This window comes from Mus caroli, unplaced genomic scaffold, assembly GCF_978045245.1.
Source record: "Mus caroli unplaced genomic scaffold, Mus_caroli_1 scaffold_10, whole genome shotgun sequence".
Taxonomy (NCBI): Eukaryota; Metazoa; Chordata; class Mammalia; order Rodentia; family Muridae; genus Mus; species Mus caroli.
Genome location: NW_028227265.1, coordinates 114,338,103 through 114,356,536, shown reverse-complemented (window position 1 = coordinate 114,356,536; position 18,434 = coordinate 114,338,103). Strand labels below are relative to the sequence as shown.

Here is an 18,434-nt window from a genome sequence, read left to right as displayed (position 1 = left end):
AAGACAGAAAAGAGCCAAAACCAGAGTGTGGCCATGTTTGGATCCACAGTAAGGTATCTGATTCTGTAGTCACTAAGAACATTTATACTCAGGGATCAACAGCATTACAATCTTAGTCATCTATAATGATGGGTTACTTTAGACAATATCAACAGCTTGACACCTGAACTGGAAAAAAGTACCATATATGGGAATCAAAAATAAATATTTTTATATTTTAAGTATTTTCATTTTGCTAGTTACTTAAACATCTGTGATAACTGTTTAGTGCTGTCCCCAGAGGTTGAAAGCATAGACAGCTGTGTGTCAGTGAAACCATAGGGACAATAGCTGACAGAAAGGGAGACAGGAGACAGGCTCCTTCTTTCCACCCTTTAGTTGGCTCTGACCATGATTTAGAATGCTACATTCATAGCAAGTTCTTGATATATATGAACATTTTTCATGGTCTGTTTCCCTCTAAAAGTTTGATATATCCACCTTATTTTTTCAAAGATGACACTTAAATCATAAAAATATGAAAGTCTGGGGAAGATGTCTCCCTCTGCCTCCTATCCATGCCTTGCACTGTAAAACAACCAAGAGACAAACTATGAGTAAAAATCAACCAAATGTGTGACTAGGATAAGTTTTAAAACCTTGGCAATAAGCATAATTTTTAAAAGTGGTCTGAGTTTCCCATGGAACATTTATGAGTCCTGTTCAGACAAGTAGCACTTAGCATTTTCAGTAGGAAAGCAAAATCTAGGTCCAGGCAACAGAGAAAGAATGCCCTCAGGATTTGACGTTCCTCTGGATACACACTGTGAGGCTTAGCTATTGGACATTCACTCTAGGTTGCCACTCCTCCTTATGTCACCTCTCAGAGGTTACTTATTCCTGCCTCTCTATTAGGCCAGCTCTGGCCTTGTCTTTAATCAGCTTTGTGTGCAGCAATCATGAAGATCTCCTGCTTCCTGCTACTGATCCTCTCTCTATATTTCTTCCAGATCAACCAAGGTAAGTACCAAGACCTGCTAAACCCCTGACCAGAACTAAAGACACTGGGTCAAAGAACTGGTGATGAATGAGTTTAGGGTCTGAGGAACAATCAGCATGAGAGCATTCCTAGGGTCAGCATCCTGTGGACAATGGCCATCAGGGACTTCAGCCTGGGGCACAGTTATCAGGTCAATGAGCCTGGCCAGAATGAAGAGCTAGAAATAAAGATTTCCCAAGATCTTCAACCACTTTCTTGTCATGGTCATCTAGAAAATATTTTTTGTAGAAACCATTCTTTCTTACCCTAAGAAGGCATAGCTCATCTAGAGGCAAGATTTCTATCAAGAGTCAGGCTCCTTAACAACCTTTCATAGGCCCACTTAACACATGACTGCAATACACTTGGCTAATGGGGAATATGAACTTGATGTTTTTGATTAGGTAAGTTCATGACAAATGATGCATGTCTTGAAAGAACATGTGTAAGAAGCAGAGATTTAGAATGAGGTACAAGAACTCTCATTTTAAATTATTCCTCACGGTGTCCCTGTGAATGAAAAGGAGCCATATGCCTATTTCTTGGATAGATAGTCTACTCTAATCACATAACTTAAGTTCAGTAGGTCAAGAGGCCAGTCCAAGGGATGAGGAGTCAAGTTAGCCATCAGCACTGCACAGCAAAATCTTGAGTTGCTAATATAACTGAATTACTTCACACAAAACCCATTGCTAATTCTTTCTTGTGATTAACACAGTCCAGTAAAGGAAAAGCTAGAGTTTCATTCTATAGATTAGCAGAATAAGATGGTCAGCCAGAGGTGTACTTAGGAAGAATGAAAATCAAAACAAGGGCAGGAGATTCCATCAAGGTCCAAGCATTGCCTTTGTGGACTTTTTACTCTGTAAAGACAATAGACACATTTGTCATCTGTTAGATCAGGGAGACATTGAATGGACTGAGTTCTTGGTCTATCCTTGGCTCTAAAATAGTCCTATTCTGTTAAACCACTTCTGCTTATCAATTGCTTTGGTTTCTTTTTCTGATGTGCTATAATATTCTGAAAAAAAAAAAAACAACAAATGCACAAAGTCTTTATCTCCTAGCTCAGCATATGATACACTGTGTCAGGGAAGCCAGGGCAACGGGAGCTGAAGTAGCTGGTCACACTGAATCCACCTGATGGATACCATTGTCTACTTGACACAATCTAGAATGGCATGGGAAGAGAATATCAATTGGGGATTGTCTAGGTTATCTATAGGTGATTTTCTTTGTTGCATTAACTGGGGTAAGAAGACATGCCCATTAAGAATGTCACCATTTCCTGGTTTAGGGCCTGGATTGTAAGGGAGTGCAGAATGAGAGCTAAGTAAGCACAAGCATGCAAGTTCCCTCTCCCTCTCCCTCTCCCTCTCCCTCTCCCTCTCCCTCTCCCTCTCCCTCTCCCTCTCCCTCTCCCTCTCCCTCTCCCTCTCCCTCTCCCTCTCCCTCTCCCTCTCCCTCTCCCTCTCCCTCTCTCTCTCTCTCTCTTGCTTACACTCTCTCTTGCTTACACTCTCCCTTTCTTGCTCTCTCCCTTTCTTGCTCTCTCCCTTTCTTGCTCTCTCCCTCTCCTGCATTCTCTCTCACACTCTATGTCTTTTTTTACTGTCTCTCAGACTGTCTTTATCTATTTCTTTAGCTTTCACTGTATATCTATATCTGTCTGTCTGTCTGTCTGTCTGTCTCCCTGTCTTTCTCTCCTTTTTATTGTGCTTATGACAAATAACTCTTTAACTTCCTGCCACCTTGATATTTTTGTACTGATAAATTGTAGCTTGTAATTATGAACTAAGCCCTTTCTCTCATAAGTTGTTTTTCTCGGAATATTTTGTCATAGAAACTATTAAAAAAAATTGCAATAAGCCACAGTCCAAAATCGGAGAACAATGAATGAGTACATTATTCCTCAGTTTCTCCATTTATATGATCCATGATGCCTGCCTGGGAATGGTCCCATCCACATTAAAATGGGTTATTTCAAACTGATTAACACAATCAAGATAATCTCAACAGGCATAATGGAGGCCCTTTTCCCAAGTTACTCTAGACTCTGTCAAGCTGATAATTTAAAACAACAATTAAAATCAATCAAAAATAAAGAGGGAAAACATATATATCAATACATACATTAATGATGCCATTTAAAAAAAAACAAACACAGCAATATGCTTTCAAATTTTGATTTCTATTTCTCATCCTAGTGCCAATCAGCTGTAAGTATTTCACCAGGGAACATAGAATACACGAAGCATCCTCTTAGAGTCATGCCAGCATCTGACAGCTCCACAAAAAAAAAAAAAAAAAAAAATCTGGAGATGCTCACCTCTGAAGGGTCTGACTACGGATGATCATTGTAGAGGCCAAGGTTAGATTGAAGGCAATTGCTCTTTCAACAATCATACACAAGAGAAGACAGAACCCCCAAAATGTAGAGAAAGGCTATGAGACAGAACCCAAGAAGATGGGTTTAGTGTGAGCATGTGAGGGGCTTAGGCTGTGGTGCTTCTCTGAGAAATTTCTGGGGTGGGAAAGCCGAGTGTCATTCCATTTCCTCCCACTACCATAGCACCACTGTCCCACTGAACAGTTTGTAGTGATGAGAATTTTCTACAGCTAGAGATCATGATTCTTCCTTTAATCCTAACATCTAAGAGGATGAATCAAAGCCAGCATGAACTAAATAATGAATTCCAAGCCTAAGTCTCAAAATGAATAGAAAAGAAAGTATTCTCCATTTGTTCTTTCTAATGTCATAACCGCAACCTATATGACTATTTAGCTGTGGGACTCTCCCTGGTATGTTAGTTAAAGACAGATCATATTTTATTACATGTCCAGAATACAAGTTATAAAATGTTTTCTTTTGTATGTACTTTGTATAGAACTCTTGTATGTTCATCAGTGTGCTAAAGGTGACCGCAGCAGAGGTCAAGAGACTAAGGTTTTTCTGTTCTTTTCTTTTCTAACAGCTATTGGCCCTGACACAAAAAAATGTGTCCAAAGGAAAAATGCCTGTCACTACTTTGAATGCCCATGGTTGTATAATTCTGTTGGCACCTGTTATAAAGGAAAAGGCAAGTGTTGCCAAAAGCGCTATTAGTACACCAGAAGTCACATGAACAATGTGTAATCATTGCTTTAATAAAAGAAAACACACTAAGGTGTTGCTTCTTTATACTAAAATAAGTCTCCTACAAATCAATATTGAATTAAGAAAACGTGGGTTATTTTAGGGCTGCTGCAGTGAAGGACAGACCAGTCTAAATCCCTGTCTGATAAAGTAGAAATATGGCCATGAAATCAGCAAATATGATTCCATTTCACTTTTTCAAGAAATGTGCTAAATGAGGACCACTTTACTCCAATTCATCTCAAGTGGCAAGAGGACAGAGCAGAGGCATAGAGCCACTTCTTCCTAAATTAGTTTATGCAGTCAGGGCTTGTTCAGATCAAACCATCACAACCACCCTGCCACCTCCTTCATATTTGTAGTTTCCAGGCAGCCACAAGGTACCTGCCCCATTTGGTTCCAATTATAATCATTGTATTTGTGTTTCTGAATCCAGTGACCACTATTCTCACCCCAAGTTGGAACCAACAAAAAAACTACTGTAACACTCTTCAGAGATAAGGATAGCTTTAAACCTTTAATCTACTCACTTGTTTCTCACATGAATATAGAAAGACTTTATACATAACAGGCTTCCAGAGACATTGAGCAGAGAGTAAGAGTAATTATGGCTGCTAATGTGAAGAGGGAAACAGATCCTTTTTTAATAGTGACTACTTCTTAAATAGTGAGTAAGCTGGGCTTTGTAGGACTCTCCTAATAACTACACAAAGAATTTGAGACCTTTCTGCATCACTGAGTTATAACATTAAAAGTAAAAATACCCACTAGCTAAAACTACATTATGAAACCTGACCTTGTCCAAACTTGCATGGAAGGGCTACAGTTCCTGACAACCTTAAAATTCATTCTGATACACTATATCCAAATTAGTTTCTATGAATCAGGGAATGAGAACAGTGTTTAAGAAGACAATGCATATCTTCATGAGTTACACTTTGTGATTCATCTTGTTCCACTATTTAGAAGTCAAGGCCTCTATGCATACTAAAGTACAAAAGATATGAGAAGGTCCTAAGAAAGCCCAGGAGAGGCAAGGCCTTTACCAAAAAGTGGCCATCACCATTTCCTTAGCCAAAGAAAGAGATTTCCTCAGAAGCATTTAGAGGTTGATTCTTGGGGCTATCACAGATTTGAAGTTTCCAGCTTCACAAAGATCTACATGAAGGAAAGTTTTTTAATGTACAAAGAGCTTAATCACCCTTTCTAAACTTACTCAAGGTCTTCATAATTCAGAAGCAGAACAGCTCTCCCTACCTCAAGTCTAGCATTAGGATCAAATTGTTTACCCATTAATACCCTCATTGTAATCATAGACATATTATGATACAAAAATTCAATGCAGCCTTTAACCGAACCACACACAGGATGAAATCCTAGGTTTTGGTTTCAGCCTTATGTCTCTTATTATATACAAAATCAACAAATAATCGATTGAAAACTTCAATGTGAAAACACAGACTATAAAACAAGAAACAAATATGGTACAAAATCTCTACAACACTGCTTGGAAAGATATTTGTATAGCTGTGACCCAAGAAGAATACACATTTATAGAAAATAAGCAAATGAGGGTAAATCAAACTAAAAACATTTTTGTCACAAGAAAGAAGAAAACAGAGATAGAAGAATGTGATGAACTACTCAAAATACATACATGGCCTTTTCCCTTCTGGTCTCCACCTGAGCCCAGGCTGATTTGCTTGTCTGTACGTCTCTCTCAACACTACAAACCTGCAGATCTCCCAGGAGACCTGATGCAGCCAGGGCAGCAGGTAAGACATCCACCAAAATAACTGCAGGAGCTGAGTCCCCTGAGGAGCCCAATGGATGTGGAACCCCCTACCCTCTGCAAGAACACCATTTCCCTTCTGGTCTGCACCTACAACTGGGCAGATCTGCTAGTGTGCCCCATTCTTTCAACACCACAACTCCCAGGAGATCTGCTGCAGACAGGGCCACAGAGTTCCCAGGAGATCTGCTAGAACCCAGAGACACAGGGGACAAGGTTCAGACAGAGACACCCAGGACAGCTAACCCCAAAGAAAACCAGATGGCGAGGGGTAAACACAAGACCAGAACTAACTGAAAACAACATACTTTCACATCATCAGAATCCTGCTCTCCCACCACAAAAAAACAAAACAAAACAAAAAACCTTGGATACTGCAACACACCTGAAAAGCATGATACTAACCTAAAATCCCATCTCATGAAGATAAGAGATCTTAAAGGAAGATATACATAACTCACTTAAAGAAATACAGGAAAACATACTTAAACACTAAGATTTAACTAACTTCTAAGGTAGAAGCCCTTAAAGGGCAAACAAACAAACAAACAAAATCCTCAAAGAAATACAGAAAAACACAATCAAACAGGCAAAGGAACTGAACAAAGTAGTCCAAGACCTAGAAATGGAAATAGAAACAATAAAGAAATCACAGAGGCAACCCTGAAAATGGAAAACCTGGGAAAGAGGACAGGGCCTACAGATACAAACATCACCAACAGAATACAAAAGGTAGAAGAGAGAATCTCAGGCATAGAAGATACCATAGAAGATCTAGACACACTGTCAAAGAATATACAAAGCATTAAAAACTCCTAACCCAAAATATCCAAGAAATCTAGGACATAGTGAAAAGACCAAACCTAAGAATGATAGGAATAGAAGGGAGTAAAGATTCCCAGCTCAAAGGCCAGAAAACATCTTTATCAAAATCATAGAAGAAAATTTCCCCAACCTAAAGAAAGAGATGGCCATGTAAGTATAATAACCCTACAGAACTCCAAATATATTTGAGCAGAAAAGAAACTCCTCCTGTGATAGGATTTGAAATGTAAATGAAGAAAATATCTAATAAAAAATTGAAAAAAATTCTAAATCTGATAGAAGGCTAATATCCAATATATACAAAGAGCTCAAGGAGACTCTGGAAAACCAAATAACCCTATTAAAAATGGGGTACAGGGCTAAACAAAGAATTCTCAACTGAGGAATACTGAATGGCTTAGAAGCACCTAAAAACATGTTCAACATCCTTAGTCATCAAGGAAATGCAAATCAAAACAACCCTGAGATTCCACCTCATAGGAGTCAGTATGGCTAAAATCAAAAACTCAGGTGACAGCAGATGCTGGCGAGGATATAGAGAAAGAGGAATACTCCTCCATTGCTGGTGGGATTGCAAGCTAATACAACCACTCTAGAAATCAGTATGGTGGTTCCTCAGAAAAATTGGACATTATACTTACTGGAAGATCCAGCAATACCACCTCAGGCATATATCCAGAAGATGCTCCAACTTGTAATAAGAACACATGCTCCACTATGTTCATAGCAGCCTTATGTATAATAGCCAGAAGCTGGAAAGAGCCCAGATGTCCCTCAATAGTGGAATGGATACAGAAAACGTGATACATTGAAGTACTATGTGTAACCTCCCCCAGCCTGAAACAGGCTGATCCAGACTTTGAACTTGCTGCCACTAAGGAGATTACCTAGGGTGGAGCCTTCCTGCCTAGATAGCTCTATTGTTCTGCCACCTGCCACTGCTCCTCCAAGACCCTGCTACCTGCTGAGAGGCCACTGAGATATTCCAGAGGAACAACCTATCCTGCACATCGCCTACAGGCTGGCTCCAGACACCAAGAATGGACTGGTAGGGGATGGGCCTTCCCCCTTATAAGCACACTCTCTTAGTAAACTGGTGGGCCTTGAACAGAATGGTGTCTTGGTCTCTATTAATTTCTCTCGAAGTCTAGTCTCTTTCAGCCCCAGCCTGCCTCCCAGGTGTACCCGGTTCAAGTAGGCCGAGGGCCGGTATACAACAACTATGCAGCTATTTAAAAACAATGAATTTATGAAATTCTTAGTCAAATGGATGGATCTGGATGATATCATCATAAGTGTAGTTACCCAATCACAAAAGAACACACATGATATGCACTCACTGATAAATGGATATTAGCCCAGAAGCTCAGAATACCCAAGATACAATTTGCAAAACATGAAACTCAAGAAGGTAGACTAAGTATGTATACTGTCATCCTTCTTAGAAGGATGAAACAAATACGCATGGAAGGAGTTACAGAGACAAAGTTTGGAGCAGAGACTGAAGGAATGACATTCCATAAGCTGCCACACCTGGAGATCTATCCCATAAACAACCACCAAACCCAGACACTATTGCAGATACCAACAAAATCTGTGGATAGGAGCCTGAAAAAGCTGTCTCCTGAGAGGCTCTCCCAGTGCCTGACAAAAACAGAAGTGGATGCTCACAGCCATCCATTGGATGGAGCACAGGGTTCCCAAGGATGGAGCTAAATAAAAGACCCAAGGAGCTGAAGGGGTTTGCATACCCGTAAGAGGAACAGCAATATGAACTTACCAGTACCCCCAGAGCTCCCTTGGTCTAAACCACCAATCAAAGGAAATACATGGTGCTACTCATGGCTCTAGCTGCTTATGTAGTAGAAGATGGCACAGTCATTCATCAATGGGAGGAGAGGCCCTTGGTCCTGTGAAGGTTCTATGCCACAATTTTAGGAAATTCCAGGGCCATGAAGCAGGAGTGTGTGGGTTGAGAAGCAAGGGAGTGAGGAGGGGATAGGGGATTATCAGAGGTGAAGCTAGGAAAGGGGATGACATTTGAAATATTAATAAAGAAAATATCTAATAAAAAAAGAGATGAGGTGAGAGGAGGGAAGTTGGGAGAGAACTGTGAGGTGGGAAGGGTGAGGTGAAGTGAAGTGAAGCGATGTATAAGGAAGGGATGGGAAGACAAGAAAGAATAAAGAAAAGAAAAGGGATAGAAAAGAAAGAAAAGAAGAGAAGAGAAGAGAAGAGAAGAGAAGAGAAGAGAAGAGAAGAGAAGAGAAGAGAAGAGAAGAGAAGAGAAGAGAAACTCCTCCTGTGACATAATAATCAAGACACTAAATGCCCAGAACAAAGAAAGAATACTAAAAGCTATAAGGTAAAAAGGGCAAGTAACATATAAAGTCAGATTGATCAGAATCACACCAGATTTATAAATGGAGACTCTAAAAACCAGAAGATCCTGGACAGATGTAGTCCAAACCCTAAGAAAACACAAATGCCAGCCCAAGTTATTATACCCAGGAAAACTCTAATTAATCATAGATGAAAAAACCAAAATATTCCATGACAAACACAAACTTAAACACTATATATCATTTTAATTTAGTTATTTATTTTTACTGGATGTTTTCTTTATTTACATTTCAAATGTTATCCCCTTTCCTAGTGTCCCCTCTGAACACCTCCCCATCCCATCTCACCTCCCCCTGCTCACTAACCCACTCACTCCTGCTTTCCTGTGCTGACATTCCCCTACACTGAGGCATCAAGCCTTTACAGAACCAAGGGCCTCTGTTCTCATTGATGTCCCATAAGGCCATCCTCTGCTACATATGTAGCTGGAGACATGGGTCCCTCCATGTGTACTGTTTGGTTGGTGGTTTAGCCCCTGGGAGCTCTAGGGGTACTGGTTGGTTCATATTGTTGTTCCCCCATCAGCTCTGTGGATCCTTTCTCTAGCTCCTCTACTGGGGGACCCTGTGCTGAGTCCAGTGGATGACTTGAGCATCCACCTCTAAATCTGTCAGGCACTGGCAGAGCCTCTCAGGACACAGATATACCAGGCTCCTGTCATCAAGCACTTCTTTGCATGCACAATACTGTTTGAGTTTGGTAACTGTATCTGGGGTGGATTCCAGGTGGGACAGTCACTGGATGGCCTTTCCTTCAGTTTCTGCTCCACACTTTTCTCTGTATCTCTTCCCACGGGTATTTTGAGCCCCCTTCTAAGAAGGACCAAAGAATCCATACTTTGGTCTTCCTTCTTCTTGAGCTACACGTGGTCTAAGAATTGTATCTTGGGTATTCCAAGCTTTTGGGTTAATAGTCACTTATCAGTAAGTGCATACCATGTGTGTTCTTTTGTGATTGGGTTACCTCACTCAGGATGATATTTTCTAGTTCCATCCATTTGCCTAAGAATTTCATGAATTCATTGTTTACAACAGCTGAGTAGTACTCCATTGTGTAAATGATCCACGTTTTCTGTATCCATTCCTCTGCTGAGGGACATCTGGGTTCTTTCCAGCTTCTGGCTATTATAAATGAGGCTGCTATGGACATAGTAGAGCATGTGTCCTTATTACATGTTGGAGCATCTACGGGGTATATGCCCAGGAGTGGTATAGCTGGGTCCTCAGATAGTACTATATCCAATTTTCTGAGGTACTGCCAAACTGGTTTCCAGAGTGGTTGTACCAGCTTGCAAACCTACCACCAATGGAGGAGTGTTCCTCTTTCTCCACATCCTCGCCAGCATCTGCTGTCAACTGAGCTTTTGATCTTAGCCATTTTTACTGGTGTGAGGTGGAATCTCAGGGTTGTTTGGATTTGCATTACCCTGATGACTAAGGATGTTGAACATTTTTTAGGTGCTTCTCAGCCACTTGGTATTTCTCAGTTGAGAATTCTTTGTTTAGCTCTGTACCCCATTTTTACTAGGGTTAGTTGGTTCTCTGGGGTCTAACTTCTTGAGTTCTTTGTATATATTGGATATTAGCCCTCTATTGGACGTAGGGTTGGTAAAGACCTTTTCGAAATCTGTTGGTTGCAGCTTTTTCATATTGACAGTATCCTTTGCCTTACAGAAGCTTTGAAATTTCATGAGGTCACACTTGTCAATTCTCTTTTTTTCAACTTTTTTTATTAAATATTTTCTTTACATTTCAAATGTTAACCCCTTTCCTAGTTTCCCCTCCAAAAATCCCCTATCTTTCACCCCCTCCCCCTTCTCCCCAACCCACTCACTCCCATTCCCAGTCCTGGCATTCCCCTATACTGGGCCATAGAACCTTCACAGGACCTAGGGACTCTCCTCACATTGATGACCTACTAGGCCATCCTCATCTACATATAGAACTAGAGCTACATGTCCCACAATGTGTTTTCTTTGATTGGTGGTTTAGTTCTAAGGAGCTCTGGGGGTACTGATTGGTTCATATTGATGTTCCCCCTAAGAGGCTTCAGACCCCTTCAGCTCCCTGGGTACTTTCTCTTGCTCCTTCACAGGGGAACTTGTGTTCCGTGCTATGGATGATTGTGAGCATCCACTTCTGTATTTGCCAGGCACTGACAAAGGCCCTCAAGAGACAGATATATCAGGCTCCTGCCATCAGACTCTTGTTGGAATCTGCCATTAATCTTAGAGCATAAGCTATTGGTGTTCTGTTCAGGAAATTTAGCCCTGTACCCATGTGCTAGAGACTCTTTCCACTTTCTTTTCTATTAGTTTCAGTGTATCTGGTTTTACATGGAGGTCTTTGATCCACTTGGACTTGAGCTTTGTACAAGGAGATAAGAATGAATCAATTTACATTCTTCTGCATTCTGACCACAAGTTGAACAGGCACCTTTTGTTGAAAGTACTGTCTTTTTTCCACAGGATGGTTTTAGCTCCTTTGTCAAAGATCAAGTGACCATAGCTGTGTGGATTCATTTCTGGGTCTTCAATTCTATTTGATCTACCTAGCTGTATCTGTAACAATGCCATGCAGTTTTTATCATTAATTGCTCTGTAGTGCAGCTTGTGGTCAGGGATGGTGGTTCCCCCAGTTCTTTTACTGTTGAGAATAGTTTTTGATATCCTGGGGTTTTATTATTCCAAATGAATTTGTGAATTGCTCTTTCTAACTATATGAAGAATTGAGTTGGAATTTTGATGGGGATTGCATTGATTCTGTAGATTGATTTCAGCAAGATGGCCATATTTAATATATCAATCCTGCCAATCCATGAGCATGGGAGATCTTTCCATCTTTTGAGATCTTGGATTTCTTTCTTCAGAGACTTGAAGTTCTTGTCATACAGATCTTTCACTTACTTGGTTAGAGTCACACCAAGGTATTTTATATTATTTGTGACTATAGTGAAGGGTGTTGTTTCCGTAATTTCTTTTTCAGCCTGTTTATCCTTTGAGTAGAGGAAGGCTACTGACTTGTTTAATTTTATATCCAGCCACTTTACTGAAGCTGTTTATCAGGTTTAGGAGTTCTCTGGTGGAATTTTTAGGGTCACTTAAGTATACTATCATATCATCAGTGAATAGTGATATTTTGACTTCTTCCTTTCTGATTTGTATCCCTTTGACCTCCTTTTGTTGTCTAATTGCTCTGGCTAGAAATTCAAGTACTCTATTAAACAGTTAGGGAGAGAGTGGACAACTTTGTCTAGTCCCTGATTTAGTGGGATTGCTTCAAGTTTCTCTCCACTTAGTTTGATGTTGGCTGCTGGTTTGCTGTATATCGCTTTTACCATGTTTACTTATGGGCCTTGAATTCCTGAGCTTTCCAAGTCTTTTATCATGAAGGGGTGTTGGATATTGTCAAACCCTTTATCGACAACTAATGAGATACTCATGTGGCTTTTTTTCTTTGAGTTTGTTTATATAGTAGATGACATTGATAGATATGCATATATTGAACCATCCCTGTATCCCTGGGGAGAAGCTTACTTGATAATGATGGATGATCGTTTCAATGTGTTCTAGGATTCGGTTTGTGAGAATTTTTTTAGCAACTTTTTTTTAATTAGGTATTTTCTTCATTTACATTTCCAATGCTATCCCAAAATTCCCCCCATGCCCTCTCCCCCCACCCAACCCCGAACCACCCATCCCACTTCTTGGCCCTGGCATTCCCCTGTACTGACACATATAAAGTTTGCAAGACCAATGGGCCTCTCTTTCCACTGATGGCCAACTAGGCCAACTTCTGATTCATATGCAGCTAGAGACACAAGCCCGGGGGGGGGGGGGGAGGGAGGTTCTGGTTAGTTCATAATGTTGTTCCACCTATAGGGTTGCAGATCCCTTTAGCTCCTTGGGTACTTTCTCTAGCTCCTCCATTGGGGGCCCTGTAATCCTACCAGTAGCTGACTGTGAGCATCCACTTCTGTCTTTGCTAGGCCCTGGCATAGCCTCACAAGAGACAGCTATATCAGGGTCCTTTCAGCAAAATCTTGCTAGTGTATGCAATGGTGTCACCATTTGGAGGCTGATTATGGGATGGATCCCCAGGTATGGCAGGCTCTAGATGGCCCATCCTTTTGTCTCAGCTCCAAACTTTATCTCTATAACTCCTTCCATGGGTGTTTTGTTCCAATTCTAAGAAGGGGAAAAGTGTCCACACTTTGGTCTAAGTTCTTCTTGAGATTCACGTGTTTTGCAAATTGTATATTATATCTTGGGTATTGTAAGTTTCTGGGCTAATATCCACTTATCAGTGAGTACATATCAAGTGAGTTCTTTTGTGGTTGGGTTACCTCACTCAGGATGATGCCCTCCAGGTCCATCCATTTTCCTAGGAATTGAATAAATTCATTCTTTTTAATAGCTGAGAAGTACTCCATTGTGTAAATGTACCACATTATCTGTATCCATTCCTCTGTTGAGGGACATCTGGGTTCTTTCCAGCTATTGGCTATTATAAATAAGGCTGCTATGAACATAGTGGAGCATGTGTCCTTCTTACCGGTTAGGACATCTTCTGGATATATGCCCAGGAGAGGTATTGCGGGATCCTCCAGTTGTACTATGTCCAATTTTCTGAGAAACCGCCAGACTGATTTCCAGAGTAGTTGTACAAGCTTGCAATCCCACCAACAATGGAGGAGTGTTCCTCTTTCTCCACATTCTCACCAGCATCTGCTGTCACCTGAATATTGATCTTAGCCATTCTGACTGGTGTGAGATGGAATCTCAGGGTTATTTTGATTTGCATTTCCCTGATGATGAAGGATGTTGAACATTTATTTCAGGTGCTTCTCGGCCATTCGGTATTCCTCAGGTGAGAATTCTTTGTTTAGCTCTGAGACACATTTTTAATAGGGTTATTTGATTTTCTGGAGTCCACCTTCTTCAGTTCTTTACTTATATTGAATATTAGGCCCCTATCTGATTTAGGATATGCAAAGATCCTTTCCCAATCTGTTGGTGGTCTTTTTGTCTTATTGACGGTGTCTTTTGCCTTACAGAAACTTTGCAATTTTATGAGATCCCATTTGTCGATTCTCGATCTTACAGCACAAGCCATTGCTGTTCTATTCAGGAATTTTTCCCCTGTGCCCATATCTTTGAGGCTTTCCCCCACTTTCTCCTCTGTAAGTTTCACTGTCACTGGTTTTATATGGAGTTCCTTGATCTACTTAGATTTGACCTTAGTACAAGGAGATAGGAATGGATCAATTCGCATTCTTCTACATGATAACCAACAGTTGTGCCAGCACCATTTGTTGAAAATGCTGTCTTTTTTTCACTGGGTGGTTTTAGCTCCTTTGTCAAAGATCAAGTGACCATAGGTGTGTGGGTTCATTTCTGGGTCTTCAATTCTATTCCATTGGTCTATTTGTCTGTCACTATACCATTACCATGCTGTTTTTATCACAATTGCTCTGTAGTACAGCTTTATGTCAGGCATGGTGATTCCGCCAGAAGTTCTTTTATCCATGAGAAGAGTTTTTGCTATCCTAGGTTTTTTATTATTCCAGATGAATTTGCAGATTGTTCTTTCTAATTCGTTGAAGAATTGAGTTGGAATTTTGATGGGGATTGCATTGAATCTGTCGATTACTTTTGGCAAGATAGATATTTTTAATATATTGATCCTGCCAATCCATGAGCATGGGAGATCTTTCCATCTTCTGAGATCTTCTTTAATTTCTTTCTTCAGAGATTTGAAGTTCTTATCATACAGATCTTTCACTTCCTTAGTCAGAGTCACGCCAAGGTATTTTATATTGTGACTATTGAGGAGGGTGTTGTTTCCCTAATTTCTTTCTCAGCCTGTTTATCCTTTGTGTAGAGAAAGGCCATTGACTTGTTTGAGTTAATTTTATATCCAGCTACTTCATTGAAGCTGTTTATCAGGTTTAGGAGATCTTTGGTGGAAATTTTAGGGTCACTTATATATACTATCATATCATCTGCAAAAAGTGATATTTTGACTTCCTCCTTTTAATTTGTATCCCCTTGATCTCCTTTTGTTGTCAAATTGCTCTGGCTAGGACTTCAACTACAATGTTGAATAGATAGGGAGAAAGTGGGCAGCCTTGTCTAGTCCCTGATTTTAGTGGGATTGCTTCCAGCTTCTCTCCCTTTACTTTGATGTTGGCTACTGGTTTGCTGTAGATTGCTCTTATCATGGTTAAATGTGGGCCTTGAATTCCTGATCTTTCCAAGACTTTTATCATGAATGGGTGTTGGATTTTGTCAAATGCTTTCTCCGCATCTAACAAGATGATCATGTGGTTTTTGTCTGAGTTTGTTTATATGGTAGATTACGTTGATGGATTTCCGTATATTGAACCATCCCTGCATCCCTGGAATGAAACCTATGTGGTCAGAATGGATGATTGTTTTGATGTGTTCTTGGATTAGGTTAGCGAGAACTTTATTGAGGATTTTTGCATCGATATTCATAAGGAAAATCGATCTAAAGTTCTCTATCTTTGTTGGGTCTTTCTGGGGTTTAGGTATCAGAGTAATTGTGGCTTCATAGAATGAATTGGGTAGAGTACCTTCTGCTTCTATTTTGTGGATAGTTTGTGAAGAACTGGGATTAGATCTTCTTTGAAGGTCTGATAGAACTCTGCACTAAACCCATCTGGTCCAGGGGTTGGTTTTTTTTTTTTTTTTTTTTTTTTTTTTTTTTTTTTGGTTGGGAGACAATATGACTGCTTGTATTTCTTTACGGGATATAGGACTGTTTAGATCATTAACCTGATCCTGATTTAACTTTGTTACCTGGTATCTGTCTAGAAATTTGTCCATTTCATCCAGGTTCTCCAGTTTTGTTGAGTATAACCATTTGGTTTATGTTAGTAAGATTCTTATGTTTGCCTTTTGCCATCTGGTAATCTCTGGAGTTAGTTATTATAGTTTTCTCTGGTTAGAGCTTGTTCCTCTTGTGATTCTGTTAGCCTCTATCAGTAGACCTGGGAGACTAGCTCTCTCCTGACTTTCAGTTGTTAGAGCACTTGGCCGGTAAGCTCTCCTCTTGCAGGGAAGGTACATAGATATCTGGCATTCGGACCTTCCCTCCTGGCAGAAGAGCTGTTAGCTTCTATAGTCCACACTCTCACCTGTGCAGACTAGTCTCAGCAGGATCTGGGAACCAAGATGGCTCTCCCGGGTACTCAGGTAAAGCCCTCCTGGGCAGGGCAGACACCTCTCCTCTGGCAGGGAAGGTGCCCGGATGTCTTGGTTTGTGAGAATTTTATTGAGTATTTTTGCATTGATATTCACAAGGAAAATTTGTCTGAAGTTCTCTTTCCTTTTTGGGACTTTGTGTGGTTTAGGTATAAGAGTAATTGTGACTTCATAGAATGAATTGGGTAGTGTTGCTTCTGTTTCTATTTTGTGGAAAACTTTGAAGGGTATTGATGTTAGGTCTTCTTTGAAGCTCTGATAGAATTCTGCACGAAACCCATCTGGTCCTGGGCTTTGTTTGGTTGGGAGACTTTTAATTACTGCTTCTATTTTTTTAGGGATTGTGGGACTGTTTAGATCATTTATCTGATCCTGATTTAACCTTGATACCTGGTATCTGTCTAGAAAATTGTCCATTTCATTCACATTTTCCAGTTTTGTTGAGTATAACCTTTTGTAGTAGGATCTGATAATTTTTTTTTTTTGGTTTTCCTCAGTTTCTGTTGTTATGTCTCTCTTTTCATTTCTGATTTTGTTGATTTGAATACTGTCTCTGTGCCCTGTGGTTAGTTTGTCTAAGGGTTTATCTATCTTGTTTATTTTCTCAAAGAACCAGCTCCTGATTTGGTTGATTCTTTGTATAGTTCTTTTTGTTAGATTCATTTGGTTCATAACTTCTGTTAGTTTCACTGTGTCTCTGTTTAGTTTCTGTTTTCCATGATTTGTCCATTGATGAGAGTGTGGTGTTGAAGTCTCCCACTATTATTGTGTGGGGTGCAATGTGTGCTTTGAGCTTTAAAGTTTCTTTTATGAATGTGGGTGCCATTGCATTTGGAGCATAGTTGTTCAGAATTGAAAGTTCATCTTGGTAGATTTTACCTTTGATGAGTATGAAGTGTCCCTCCTTATCTTTTTTTGATAACTTTAGATTGAAAGTTGATTTTATTCAATATTAGAGTGGCAACTCTAGCTTGCTTCTTTGGACCATTTGCTTGGATAAATTTTTTCCAGCCTTTTACTCTGAAGTAGTATCTGTCTTTGTCACTGAGGTGGGTTTCCTGCATGTAGCAAAATGTTGGGTCATGTTTACATATCCAGTATGTTAGTCTATGCCTTTTTATTTTGGGAATTCAGTCCATTGCTATTAAGAGATATTAAGGAAAAATGATTGTTGCTTCCTATTGTTTTTGTAGTTAGTGGTGGGATTATATTTATTTGTCTATCTTCTTTTTGGTTTGTTAAAAAGAAGATTATTTTCTTACTATTTCTAGGGTGTAGCTTCCCTCCTTGTTTTGGAGTTTTCTATTTATTATCCTTTTAATGGTTGGATTTCTGGAAAGATACTATGTTAGTTTATTTTGTCATAGAATACCTTGGTTTCTCCATCTATATTAATTGAGAGTTTTGCTGGGTATAGTAGCCTGGGCTGGCTTTTGTATTCTCTTAGACTCTGTATAACATCTGCCCAGGATCTTCTGGCTTTCATAGTCTCTGGTGGGAAGTATGGTGTAATTCTGATAAGTCTGTCTTTATATGTTACTTGACCTTTTTCCCTTTCTGCTTTTAATATTCTTTCTTTGATTTGTACATTTGGTGTTTTGATTATTATTGATGGGAGGAATTTTTCTAGTAAAGTCTATTTGGAGTTCTGTAGGTTTCTTGTATGCTCATGGGCATCACTTTCTTTGGGTTAGGGAAGTTTTCCTCTAGAATTTTTTTGAAGATATTTACTGGCCCTTTAAGTTGGGAATCTTCACTCTCTTCTATACCTGTTATCCTTATGTTTGGTCTTCTCATTGTGTCCTGAATTTACTGGATATTTTAGGTTAGGATCTTTTTGCATTTTGCATTTTCTTTGACTATTGTGTCAGTGTTTTTTATGGTATCTTCTGCCCCTGAGATTCTCTTTTCAATCTCTTGTATTCTGTTGGTGATGCTTGCGTCTATGACTCCTGATCTCTTTCCTAGGTTTTCTATCTCCAGAGTTATCTCCCTTTGTGATTTCTTTACTGTTTCTACCTCTATTTTTAGA

At 39.8% G+C, this 18,434-nt stretch overlaps 1 protein-coding gene across 1 annotated transcript; it reads left to right on the top strand.

Annotated features, from left to right (window-relative positions):
* The first annotated feature begins 938 nt into the window (after window positions 1-938).
* Window positions 939-4,124, top strand: LOC110300749 (beta-defensin 38). Its single transcript, XM_021171022.2, has 2 exons — window positions 939-999; window positions 3,994-4,124. Exons 1-2 carry the CDS (start codon window positions 939-941, stop codon window positions 4,122-4,124), a joined length of 192 nt encoding a protein of 63 aa, XP_021026681.1.
* Window positions 4,125-18,434: the final 14,310 nt, after the last annotated feature.